General features: G+C 39.6%; 1 protein-coding gene across 3 annotated transcripts in view; it reads right to left on the bottom strand.

Annotated features, from left to right (window-relative positions):
* LOC111555812 (argonaute RISC catalytic component 3) overlaps window positions 1–14049 on the bottom strand; it is a 123834-nt gene that overhangs the window by 50091 nt on the left and 59694 nt on the right. For all 3 annotated transcript variants that reach the window (XM_023232170.2, XM_023232171.1, XM_023232173.2), the window contains one exon: window positions 696–830. In XM_023232170.2, the coding sequence (XP_023087938.1) occupies window positions 696–830 (135 nt within the window). The remainder of the gene's footprint in view (window positions 1–695; window positions 831–14049) is intronic.

Here is a 14049-nt window from a genome sequence, read left to right on the forward strand (position 1 = left end):
TACAATTTATCCTACTCATTCTGATTAGAGAGTATCAGACTAAATACATATAAAATAGAGATTTCAGTACACTATTAAAATTATTTTTTGTTTTTATTTTTGGGCAGCCATGTAGAGATGAATTTATCTGAATTAAATGTACATATGATGCAACAGCACCGTACAAATTTTAGCTACTAAGTATAATAAATAAGATCAACAGTCAACTCTATAACTTACATTAAATAACTATAATTCTAGAATAACACATGAAACAGGCTAGCCCCACATTAATACATTTTCAAAGGACTAAAATAAATATCATTTCAGAAAAATAAGAAAATAATTATACTAGAATATGTTCAAAGAATGATTCTAGTTCTAAAATAACAAATATTTTTGGAGTCAGCTTCCTACTTTTAACAGTATTACTAAAGCATTTTCCCAGGAGACATTCTTATCCCTTCAGCTAGTAAGGGAAAGTATTAACAAAAAATTAGCTGGCAGTGATACTAACTCCATTACTTGGCATTTCTTTCAAATACCACCTAAGATGTTATAGTAATGAATTTAATGTAATATTTTATTTTATAATTGATGTATAGTTTTACTGGTTATGTTAAATAGATTTTAATTATACAAAAAAACATTTTAATAAAAGGTTGTTATATCCATGCATTTTATAGTTAAGTTGTGCTAAATGCTAATTAATTCACCTTTTATCTCTTTGGTGAATTTTACCCGATGAGAATCAGTCAGAGGTCTTGGTTGCTCATCAATATTATGAATATCAAGAACTTCACACATGAACTGAATTACAGGTTGTGCTTTGTAGAAGGCAGTGGCAGAAACTAAGAAGAAAAACATAAATAATACAAATTAATGTTTCCCTAAAAAATTCAGAAATTTCATCTTAGGCTCCATGATAACTATCTATTTAAAATGATCCCTTATGCACATTTATGTACACACACATTTCCAAAATTAAGCAGTTTTAATTTGACCTCTGAGGCACAAATACAGAATGGCCAAATACTACAGTTTTTATTACCTATCTCTTTCATCATAAGTAACTGATTCATTCCATTCTCTATAGAGAAGTGTTCTGGGTGAGACAAGGCTTGTAAGAGACAAAGAAGGCTGGTGAGATGGTTAGGTATTATTTCTTTTTAAACAGAAACAAGGTCTCACTATATTGCTCAGGCTGGTTTCCATCTTCTGAGCTCAAGTGATCCTCCTACCTCAGCCTCCCAAAGTGGTAGGATTACAGGTGTTAGCCACCACACTGGCCAGTATTATTTCTTAAACAAGGCTTTCTATGCCACCCTAGACTGTCTATTCTAATGAGAGTTTTTCCTGTCTTGTAATGATTTGAAAAAACAGTGGTATTAGTCGTTGGTGCTAATCTAAGCTACAGATAATATACATATACATATATACACACACATATATGTATTTTATATATATATATACATAAAATATTATATATATATATATAATTTTTTTTTTTTTTGAGACAGACTTTCGCTCTTGTTGCCCAGGCTAGAGTGCAATGGCACAAATCTCAGCTCACTGCAACCTCCGCCTCCTGGGTTCAAGCGATTCTCCTGCCTCAGCCTCTCAAGTAGCTGGGACTACAGGCATGCGCCACCACGTCCAGCCAATTTAGCACTTCTAGTAGAGATGGGGTTTCTCCATGTTGGTCAGGCTGGTCTCAAACTCCCGACCTCAGGTGATCCGCCCCCCTCTGCCTCCCAAAGTGCTGGGATTACAGGCGTGAGCCACTGCGCTCAGCTTACAGATAGTAATAAGGGTTATCTGTCCAATATCATTGAGCAATGGGTGGTTTTTTAACAGTTAACCAGTATGATTTCTTAACCATAGGTTCTGGAACTAGAAGAGTTTCACCAGTGGTTAGCAGATCACCATCACTCATTTTTCTTTTTCTTTTTTTGAGACAGAGTCTCGCTGTCACCCAGGTTGGAGTGCAGTAGCGCGATCTCGGCTCACTGCAAGCTCTGCCTCCCAGGTTCACGCCATTCTCCTGCCTCAGTCTCCCAATTAGCTGGGACTACAGGCGCCCGCCACCACGCCCGGCTAATTTTTTGTATTTTTTAGTACAGACGGGTTTCACCAGGATGGTCTTGATCTCCTGACCTCGTGATCCACCCACCTCAGCCTCCCAAAGTGCTGGGATTACAGGCGTGAGCCACCGCACCCCGCCACCATCACTCATTTCTTAGACACATACTTATTAATGGCTATTATGTGTTATATAGGCACTGGGGATACAACAAAAAGTAAAACCATAAGACAGTGAGTTACATATCATTTTTCTACTCAAAACAAAACAAAACAAAACAAAACAAAACAAAAACATGCCCACTGTCTGTTCGGCTAAGTGTAACCTTTTTTTTTTGAGACAGAGTTTCACTCTGTGGCCCAGGCTGGAGTGCAATGGTGCGATCTTGGCTCACTGCAACCTCCCCGTACCAGGTTCAAGCAATTCTCCTGCCTCAGCCTCCCGAGTAGAGTAGCTGGGATTACAGGCACCTACCACCACGTCCAGCTAATTTTTGCATTTTTAGTAGAGACGAGGTTTTATCATGTTGGCCAGGTTGGTGGCTCACGCCTGTAATCCCAGCACTTTGGGAGGCCGAGGCGGGCAGATTATGAGGTCAGGAGTGTAAACTTTTTATGTGGGGATCTTTCTCTTGCTTTTCTTGGTTTAGCATTAAATGTCCTCCATAAAATGTCCCTTACCTCTGGGAAGATATTTTCAAAGCTTTAACAGTAGTTATCTCTGGATAAATGTAGGTGGTGAGGCTACTGTGGGTATTTTATTTTCTTTAAAATATTTTTGGCCGGGCGTGGTGGCTCACACCTATAATCCCAGCACTTTAGGAGGCTGAGACTAGATGGACTGCCTGAGCTCAGGAGTTCAAAACCAGCCTAAGCAACATGGTAAAACCCCATCTCTACTGAAAATACAAAAAAATTAGCCGGGTGTGGTGGCGTGCGCCTGTAATCCCAGCTACTCAGGAGACTGAGGCTTGAGAATTGCTTGAACCCGGGAGGCCAAGGTTGCAGTGAGCGGAGATCACGCCACTGCACTCCAATCTGGGTGACAGAGTGAGGCTCTGTCTCAAAAAAAAAAAAAAGTTATCTTGTCTGGGTACAGTGGCTCATGCCTGTTATCCCAGCACTTTGGGAGCCCAAGGTGCACGGATTACTTGAAATTAGGAGTTCAAGATCAGCCTGGCCAACATGGTGAAACCCCATCTGTACTAACAAACACAAAAATTAGCTGAGTGTGGTGGCAGACGCCTGTAATCCCAGCTACTCAGGAGGCTAAGGCCAGAGAATCACTTGAACCCATGAGGCAATGGTTGCAGTGAGCCAAGATTGTGCCACTGCACTCCAGCCTGGGTGACAGAGCACGACGTTTCATCTCAAAAAAAAATTTTTTTTTAAATACGTTTTTTACTATGAAAAAACACTTTTATCTTTATAACTTCACTTTTTGGTACTGAGTGCATACTGTTTTTTACTTCTTTATTACACAATACATGAATAAAGTTTCATCATAAAAACTCAAACAAGTGGCCGGGCGCGGTGGCTCAAGCCTGTAATCCCAGCACTTTGGGAGGCCGAGACGGGTGGATCACGAGGTCAGGAGATCGAGACCATCCTGGCTACCACGGTGAAACCCCGTCTCTACTAAAAAATACAAAAAACTAGCCGGGCGAGGTGGCGGGCGCCTGTAGTCCCAGCTACTCCGGAGGCTGAGGCAGGAGAATGGCGAGAACCCAGGAGGCGGAGCTTGCAGTGAGCTGAGATCCGGCCACTGCACTCCAGCCTGGGCGACGGAGCAAGACTCCGTCTCAAAAAAAAAAAAAAAAAAAAAAAAAAACTCAAACAATACAGAGATATACAAAGTAAAGACCCTCTCCAGTCTGAACCTCCCACCTCCAAATATCTCTAATAAGTAACCATTGTTAGTACTTAGGTATGTACACAACCTCTCCTTTTAATATGCACTTAGATTTGTCAGAAAGGTGATTAAAAAATAAAAATTAACACTAATTTACAAAGATAAAAATGTAGAAATAACTTTTTAGATGAAATCAGATGATAAACATTCTATGACTCATTTTATCATTATTTTTAAAATTAACAATACATCTTAGAGCTCTTTTCATGTCAGTATACTCTTTTAATTGCTGCACACTATATTATTACAGTATGGGTGCATGATAGTTAAGTAAATAGGTACTCCCTTCCCCTCTTAATAAAAAATAGCACAAATGGTAAAACATTAGAAACACTATACTGTGCCTTGTATGTACTAATATGAAACTATATCATTCTCTCTCATAGCTGCAAGATATCCCATTGTATGGATGTACTTCATGTCCCCTAAGGGAGAGTTATGGGTTGTTTTTTACTATTACAAACAATATTCCAATGAATGTTCCTGTGTATGTGTGTGTGTTTGTGTACATATGTGTGTGTATTTTTTTTGGTATACATCCATGAGTGCTTATTTTTTATTTTTATTTATTTATTCATCTATTTTTGAGGCAGAGTCTCCCTCTGTCATCCAGGCTGGAGTGCGGTGGCGTGATCTCGGCTTACTGTAACCTCTGCCTCCCAGGTTCAGGCAATTCTTGTGCCTCAGCCTCCCAAGAGCTGCAATTACAGGTGCATGCCACCACACCCAGTTAATTTTTGTATTTTTAGTGGAGACGGGGTTTCACCATGTTGGCCAGGCTGGTCTCAAACTCCTGGCCTCAATTGATCCACCCGCCTCGGCCTCCCAAAGTGCTGGGATTACAGGCGTGAGCCACCGCACCCGGCCCATGAGTACTTCTGTGGAAAAGATAAATCAATACTCACTGCTAAACTTCCATCCAAATAACCTTTAGAAACATTTCCAGTTTCTAACTAATTAAAAAAAAAAAGAGAGAGAGACTGTTAAGATTGTAACAGTATTCTGGGTGTCTTATTCAAATCCATAATAGTTTTAAACATATATACATTATATTCTTCTACTGAAAAATGTTAGAATATTATAGTGCACAAAAAGGAAGGCTGACAGGATACATACCAAATATAAGTTGTATGTTTATAATGTTTAAGTTCTTGGCACATATTGATCTGGGTTAATTTTTAAAAAGTAAATAAAGAAAAATAAATATATAGTGAATAATATGCTTAATTTGCCCTTCTTTTAATCCTACAGGTAAAATTCATTCATTGGATTGCTATAACACCAGCATTCACAACTAATATTTCAGATACCATAAAGCTGTAATTACTGTAACTACTAAACAAACATGCTAGAATTATTTCTCCCGTTTAACCCTCTTCTACTATCTTCCCTGTTTATTCACTACACTCTGAATCATTTTACTATTGACCATCTTCTCTATAGGAAGGTGGGCATTTGAGGTAAAAATTAAATTTAGTAATAAAAAACTCATAAAGAATGGGTTGAAATCAGCAAATATAGTTTTGAATTAGGAATACATTTTAATGATCAAATATTTGCTTTTCTGTCTCTCGGATGAATTATTAATATTTAATAAACCTACATATACATGTATTTTATTCTTTCCCTTTCACAAATTAGCTAATTATTACTGAAAAATGTTTACATTTAACATTTAAAACATCTATCAGTAAAATATACTACATTAACATGTTACAGGAAATAAGCATATAATCATTTCCATAGATGGCAGTCCCCAAAAAGCAAGCATTTGATAAAATTCAGCACTGAAGTAAATATCTTTTTTTTTTTTTTTTTTTTTTTTTTTTGAGACGGAGTCTTGCTCTGTCGCCCGGGCTGGAGTGCAGTGGCCGGATCTCAGCTCACTGCAAGCTCCGCCTCCCGGGTTCACGCCATTCTCCTGCCTCAGCCTCTGGAGTAGCTGGGACTACAGGCGCCCGCCACCTCGCCCGGCTAGTTTTTTTTTTTTTTGTATTTTTTAGTAGAGACGGGGTTTCACAGTGTTAGCCAGGATGGTCTCGATTTCCTGACCTCGTGATCCACCCGTCTCGGCCTCCCAAAGTGCTGGGATTACAGGCTTGAGCCACCATGCCCGGCCGAAGTAAATACTCTTATTGTACCAGGACGAGAAGGGAACTTCCCTAATCTGGTAAAAGTTATTTACCAAAACTCTATGGTATTACAACCCGGCAGATACATAAAAAAGAAAAAAAAAACAACTCTATGGTAAATTCATTTTATAGGAAGTTCCAGCTAGCATAGCAAAGCAAATTAGGAGAATAAAAAGTGAAAAGGATGGAAAGAGAGAAACAAAATTATTACCCTTCACAACATTGTGTGCATAGAAAACCCAATAAAATCTATGGACAAATTACAGAATTAATAATTCAGCAATGTTGCTAGATTTAAGGTCTACATATAAAAATAAATTATATTATTATACACTAGCACCCTACTTAAAACGTAATTTAAAAATGTATCACTTATGATCACAAAAAACATAAGGCATTTGAGACGAAATCTAAACAAAAGGTGTATAAGACCTATGGAAGCAATAAGTATCTCTACTACTGAAAGATACTATAGAATATCAAATAAATGGAGGAATACACCCTATTCATGTAAATTATCCCCAAATTAATCTTCAAATTCAAAGCACTTTCAGTCAAAATATCAACAGAATGTAATCCTCTCTCCCCCTGGAACTTAAGATACTATAATTAACAAGAAAGCACAATGAAACAAGAATAGCCACAACAATTCTTTTATTTATTTATTTTTGGACGGAGTCTTGCTCTGTTGCCCAGGCTGCTAGAGTACAGTGGCATAATCTCGGCTAACTGCAACCTCTGTCTCCCTGGTTCAAGCTATTCTCCTGCCTCAGCCTCCCGAGTAGCTGGGATTACAGGCATGCACCACCACGCCAGCTAATTTTTTTGTAGTTTTAGTAGAGACGGAGTACACCATGTTGGCCAGGCTGGTCTTGAACTCCTGACCTAAACTGATCTGCCTGTCTAGGCCTCCTAAAGTGCTGAGACTACAGGCGTGAGTCACTGCGTCCGGCCGCCGAACTATTTTTCAAAGTAGTTGTACCATTTTACACTCCTACCATTTCTAGTTGCTCCAAATCTTTGTCAACATTTGTTATTTTCAGTCTTTTAAATTTAGCCAATCTAGTACTTACGGGTGGTATCTCACTGTGGTTCTTTCTGAATTTCCTGAATGGCCAACAATGTTCTGCATCTTCTCAAGGGCTTAATGACCATTCACATATGCTCTTTTTTTTTTTTCTTTTGAGACGGAGTTTTGCTCGTTGCCCAGGCTGGAGTGCAATGGTGCAATCTCGGCTCACTGCAACCTCTGCTGCCTGGGTTCAAGCAATTCTCCTGCCTTGGGCTCCTCAGTAGCTGGGACTACAGGTGACTGCCACTATGCCTGGCTAATTTTTGTACTTTTAGTAGAGATGGGGTTTCACTATGTTGGTTGGGCTGTGCTGGTCTCCTGATGTCAGGGGATCTGCCCACCTCAGCCTCCGAAACTGCTGGGATCACAGGCGTGAGCTACTGCACCCGACCACACATATTCTTTTGTTAAGTATGTGATTTTTATTGTTACTTTTTTTTCTATTTCTACTGAGTTATGTACATTTTTCATATATTCTGGATATAAGTATTGTTCTGTTTTGCAAATGTGTTGTCTCAGTTGTAGCTTGTGTTTTCATTTTTTTTTTTTTTTTTAAGGAGTCAAAGTCTTGCTCTGTTGCCCTGGAGGGAGTGCAGTGGTGATAATTATTACCACAACCTCTAACTCTTGGGCTCAAGTAATCTTCTCATCCTCTTAAGAAGCTGGGACTAGAGGCATGCACCACTACGCTCAGCTAATCAAATTTTTTTTTTTTGCTATGTTGGCCAGGCTGGTCGCAAACTCCTGGCCTCAAGCAATTCTCTTGCCTAGGCCTCCCAAAGTGTTGGGATTATAGGTGTGAGCCAGTGCGCCTGGCTGCCTTGTCATTTTCTTAATGGTGTTCTCAAAAGGAGAAGCTTTTAATTGCAATGGTTTTCAATTTATTAAGAAATCCTGGCCGGGTGCAGTGGCTTATGTCTGTAATCCCAGCACTTTGAGAGGCCTAGGTGGGTGCATCACTTGAGATCAGGGAGTTCGAGACCAGCCTGGCCAACATGGTAAAACCTCATCTCTACTAAAAATTCAAAAATTACCCGGGCGTGGTGGCATGCACCTGTGGTCCCAGCTACTCAGGAGGCTGAGGTGGGAGAGCCGCTTGAACTCGGGAGGCAGAGGTTGCAGTGAGCCAAGATCACGCACTGCACTCCAGTCCAGGTGATAAGGAGATCCTGTCTCGAAAGAAGAAAAAAATCTTTGCCTCGTCCAAGATCATGAATATTTTCCCCATTTTCTCTTGGAAATTTCCCAGTTTTAATGTCTTATCCTGGGATAAACTCTGAATTAAATTTTCTGTGTGGTGTTAAGGTTAATTTTTTTATACAAATACCCAGTTGTTACATCATTTATTGAGAAGACTAACCTTTTTGGCATTCTATTATGTTGGGCCCTTTGTCAAAAATCAACCAGCCACATTAGTGGGTCTATTCTGGTAGCTGTTCTGTAACCTGACAGTCTTTACCCCCATCACTGTTTTTGATTTCAGTAGTTTTATAGCATGTCTTGAAACCAGGTAGTATAAATCCACCAACTTTGTTCTTCTTTAAAAGAGTTTTTGGCTCTTCAAAATAGAAATGTTAGGTTCTCCATACCAGCACATAAATCTTAGAATCAGCTTGACAATTATATATATATATATACTTTATATATATAATTATTTTTTTGAGACAGACTCTTGCTCTGTCGCCCAGGCTGGAGTGCAGTGGTTATCTTGGCTCACTGCAACCTCTGCCTCCCAGGTTCAAGCAATTCTCCTGCTTCAGCCTCCCGAGTAGCTGGGACTACAGGTGCACACCACCATGCCCAGCTAATTATTTTTGTATTTTAGTAGAGATGGGGTTTCACCATGTTGCCTAGGCTGGTTGCAAACTCCTGAGCTCAGGCAATCCACCCACCTCAGCCTCCCAAAGTAAGCCTGATGGGATTTCTATTGTATTGAGTTTATAGATCAATTTGGGGAGAATAAAATTCTTAACAATTTGAGACTTCTGGTCCAAGAACACCTCTTTACTTTCCTTGTCTTTCTCAGTAATGCTTTGTAGCTTTCAGTGTAGGGGCCATGCACATCTTTACATTTATTCCTAAAAATTATGTTTTATATTATGAATGGCACTTAAATTTTTTTTCAATTGTTGAATGCTGGTATTATTTGTTATAGTGCTAGTATTCATTTTTGTATATGCAGTTAGCATCCTGTGGCCTCACTAAATTGATGTATTAATTCTAATAATTTTAATGGGGCTTGTTTTGGTAGATTCTTTAGTTTTTTTTATTAAGAGTGTTATGTCTTCTACGTAATAACAGAGATAGTTTTATTTCTTCCTTTACAAATTATGCCTTTTATTTCCTTTTCTTGCTTTGCCACTGCCTAGGACCTCCAGTATGATTACTAAATAGAAATAATGAGAGCAAGTATCCTTGCCTTCTTCTTGAATTTAGGGCAAAAGCGTTCAATCTCTTCACCACAGAAGTATGATGATGCCTGTATGTTTTTCTACGTGTTTTTAATTAGCTGAAGAAATTTCCTTTTATTGCTAGTTTGTTACAAATTTTTATAACGAGAATGTTTAAAATGAGTCAAATAATTTTCCTGTTGAGAGGATTATATTGTCTTTGTCAGGTGTTAGTACCAGGTATACCAGCCTCAGAAAATGAACTGGGGCCGGGCATGGCGGCTTATGCCTATAATTCCAGCATTTTGGGAGGCCCAGATGGGAGAATTGCTTGAGCACAGGAGTTTGAGACCAGCCTGAGCAGCATAGCCCAGGAGGTTGAGGCTGCAGTGAGCTGTGATCACACTACTGCATTCCAGCCTAGGTGACAGAGCCTGTCTCAAAAAAAAAAAAAAAAAAAAAAAAAAAAAATTTAGAAAACAATCTGGGCGCGGTGGCTCACACATGTAATCCCAGCACTTTGGGAGATTGAGGCAGGTGGATCATGAAGTCAGGAGTTTGACACATGATGGCCAACATGGTGAAACCCTGTCTCTACTAAAAACACAAAAATTAGCTGGGCGTGGTGGTGCATGCCTGTAATCACAGCTACTTGTGAGGCTGAGGCAGGACAATGCTTGAACCTGGGAGGTTGCAGTGAGCAGAGATCTCGCCATTGCACTCCAGCCTAGGCGACAGAGTGAGACTCCATCTCAAAAAAAAAAAAAAAAGAGCGGGGGGCAGGGGTGGGAGAAATCTTTTCTATTTTCTGAAAGAATTTGTGAAAGATTGATGTTATATTCCCTTACATGTTAGAAAAAACTCACTAGTGAAATCATTTGGGACTGCAGTTTTGTGAGGAGGAATTGTGAATTCAATTTCTTTGACACAGGGCTATTCAGACTTCTTTTTTTAGTCAATTTTGGTAAAGCTGTGGCTTGTCAAGGAATTTGTTTCATCTAAGTTATCAAATTAATTGGCATAAAGTTGTTCATACCATTCCCTTATTAATCTTTCAATTCTGAAGAATCTTTAGTGATACCCCCGCTTCATTCCTGATACTGGTAATCTGCTTTTTCCTAATTTCCTGATTAATCTTGCTAGGAGTTTATTAATTCTACTAATTTTTTTAAACAACCAACAGTTGGCTTCATTGATACTCTGTAGTTTTTAAACTAAATTTTGCTCTAATCTTTATTATTTCTGACTTTCTGCTTACTTTGGATTTAATATACTCTTTTATTTCTAACTTAAGTCAGAAACTGTGGTAGCTAGCCATTGAGATAGTCCCCAATGAGTCTTGACATATGGGATTCACAGCTTTGTACAGTCCCTCCCCATACTGAATATTAAGTAATCTGAGTAACCAATAGGATATTATAAAAATAAAAGAATGTAACTTGCAATGCTAGGTCTTAATGTTATGACATCTTCTGCCCTGCTCTCTCATTAACCCTGCTCTGGAGGAAGCCAGCCACAGTGGTGTGAGGATACTTACCCAGCCTTATAGAGAGGTCCACATGGCAAGGAACTGTGGCCTCCAGAACTAAGTTGTTACCAATTAAGTGAGTCATACTAGAATTGAATCCCCCAGGCCCTGTAAGGACTTGAGATGAATGCAGCCTCATGAACTAGAACCACTGAAGTCACTCCTAACTCATGGAAACTGTGTGAGATAGTTTATTGTTTTGAGTCACTACGTTTTGGAATAATTTGATATGCAGTGGTAGATAACTAATACAGGTATAAAATAAGACTTAACCATCCAAACATTTATTAAGTATACACTATGTCACACATTCCTTTATGAGTTGAAATTTAGAGATAAACCAGAAAAAGCCCCTGCCCTTTAAGAATAGATTCTGGGTTAAGATGGCAGATTAACAATGAGCATCTCTTATCCTTCTTCATTTCATTCCTTTCTCAAACTCCACTGTAACCAGGAATTTAAAAATAAATTAAAGGTACAAACCTAGAAGGGAGAACAGAACAGGGGATATATCAACATTCTGAAAGATGAAATGCAAGTGACCTTTTTGGTGATAAAAGGATGGGAGTGATGCAGAAAAATAAAGAGAAAAGCAGTCTGAGAAGCAGGTAGAGTCCTATATCCTGTGTCTAGCTCACATTGATGAACAGCTGCCTCTTGTTCATCCTTGCATAAATCTGGAGGCATACTAACTGGAAAAGATAAAACAGAGGCTCCCTGGAAGGAAGATGCCAGACACAGTTGAGAGCACAACATTGTACCAAAAACAAGGGATTAAATGACTATAACATATTAAATGCTGAATACAGAAGTTCCCCCAGCTAGAACTCCCAACCAGGCTTCCAGAACGCAGACAACCACACTGCTATCCTTTAGGCAGGAGTTTGGAAGACTCACCTTTGGGCAACCTGACCGGCCAAGAGAAGAGACCTAAGGATCCTAACATTGTAGATTCCCCAACCTAAGCCCACTGAAATCACCCTATGGTGAGGATCAGAGTGAACAAACCCTATCCATGCCTTCAGAGCATCCAGTGTTTTTAGATTCCCACTGAATAGACAGTAATCAGGAATACCAGATATTGGATGAAAGCCTCCAAAGTGGAAGACAGAGATCAAAACAAACAAAAAGGAGTTTGCGGGAAGCATAAGCATGTACAGGAAGAACTCCAAAATAAATTATGCTCAGAAAGCTAGGAGAGGATACTGCATCTGTGAAATAAGTACAGCATGCTATGAAAGATAACACTTAGGAAATAAAATGTGTGAATTTTATGGTATGTAAATTAAACGTCAATACAGCTATTTTAAAAATGGAGTGATGCTTTCGAATTTCTGAAGAAAAATTATTTCCACCATAGAAAGAGCTGAACTAGGCCAGGCGCGGTGGCTCAAGCTTGTAATCCCAGCACTTTGGGAGGCCGAGATGGGCGGATCACGAGGTCAGGAGATCGAGACCATCCTGGCTAACACGGTGAAACCCTGTCTCTACTAAAAATACAAAAAACTAGCCAGGCGAGGTGGCGGGCGCCTGTAGTCCCAGCTACTCGGGAGGCTGAGGCAGGAGAATGGCGTAAACCCGGGAGGCGGAGCTTGCAGTGAGCTGAGATCCGGCCACTGCACTCCAGCCCGGGCGACAGAGCAAGACTCCGTCTCAAAAAAAAAAAAAAAAAGAAGGAGCTGAACTATCATTTTAAGTTTGTTGATAAATACATTTTCTAATATAAACATATATATATTTTACATTTTTATATATAACATTTGCTTCCCAGGTATCCTATTCTCATGAAGCTTCTGAAAATTTTTTAAAAAGAGAAAAAAAGAAACAAGATTATAGGAGAAAGACAAAAGGAATTCCCAGGGCAACAGTGAAGTGTGATCTCAAGACGACAGCTGTGCACCAAACAGAAAGGGCGTAACTCAACCACACTGAAAACAGTGAGAATCAAGAGACAGATCTCATGAAGACTGTCACTGAGATTCCTGCAGCCATTACTGTTTCTGTTTTTGGAGACAGAGTCTCGCTCTGTCGCCCAGGCTGGAGTGCAGTGGTGCAACCTTGGCTCACTGCAACCTCTGCCTCCTGGGTTCAAGCAATTCTCCTGCCTCAGCCTCCCGAGTAGCTGGGACTACAGGTGCACACTGCGAAGCCTGGATAATTTTTTGTGTTTTAGTAGAGACGGGGTTTCACTGTGTTGGCCAGGCTGGTCTTGAATTTCTGAGCTCAGGCAATCTGCCCACGTCGGCTTCCCAAAGTGCTAGAATTATAGGCATGAGCCACCGCGCCTGGCCTTATATTGCTTTTCTAATGTGAAGATAGCCCGCCTGGGTAAGCCTGATCCAGGTATCTTTAGTTGGCCTTGTTTGACCTCATGTTGCTAAAGTTCTTACCCAGATGCCTGAATCAGCTGATAACTCTCATTCCACCCCAAAGAAAAGTTCTGCTTTGATCTACTTCTGAAAGGACTAATTTGAATATTATAAAATCAAATTATTTCTCAATCTTAGCAATCTTATACCTGAACTCAAGACAAATACATGAAGCAACACTAATACTGTGATTAATAAATTATTTACTAGAAATCTGTTTTCCTTGCAAAAGCAGCATATTACAGTGTGAACTTCTAACTACTCTGCAGAAATAAAATTATTAAATTCTACAACCATTTACATATTCCAACTACTTTTTACTAAAAGCAAAATGGAATAGTGAATGTTTTACGAAAAGCTACATTTTACTGAAAAGTAACAGTAAACAAAAATAATTTTTTCTTTTTTTGAGATGGAGTCTCCCTGTCGCCCAGGCTGGAGTGCAGTGGTGCAGTCTCGGCTCACTGCAAGCTCCACCTCCTGGGTTCATGCCATTCTCCTGCCTCAGCCTCCCGAGTAGCTGGGACTACAGGCACCTGCCACCATGCCCAGCTAATTTTTTGTATTTTTAGTAGAGGTGGGGTT

This window comes from Piliocolobus tephrosceles, chromosome 1 (genome assembly GCF_002776525.5).
Source record: "Piliocolobus tephrosceles isolate RC106 chromosome 1, ASM277652v3, whole genome shotgun sequence".
Lineage (NCBI taxonomy): Eukaryota > Metazoa > Chordata > Mammalia > Primates > Cercopithecidae > Piliocolobus > Piliocolobus tephrosceles.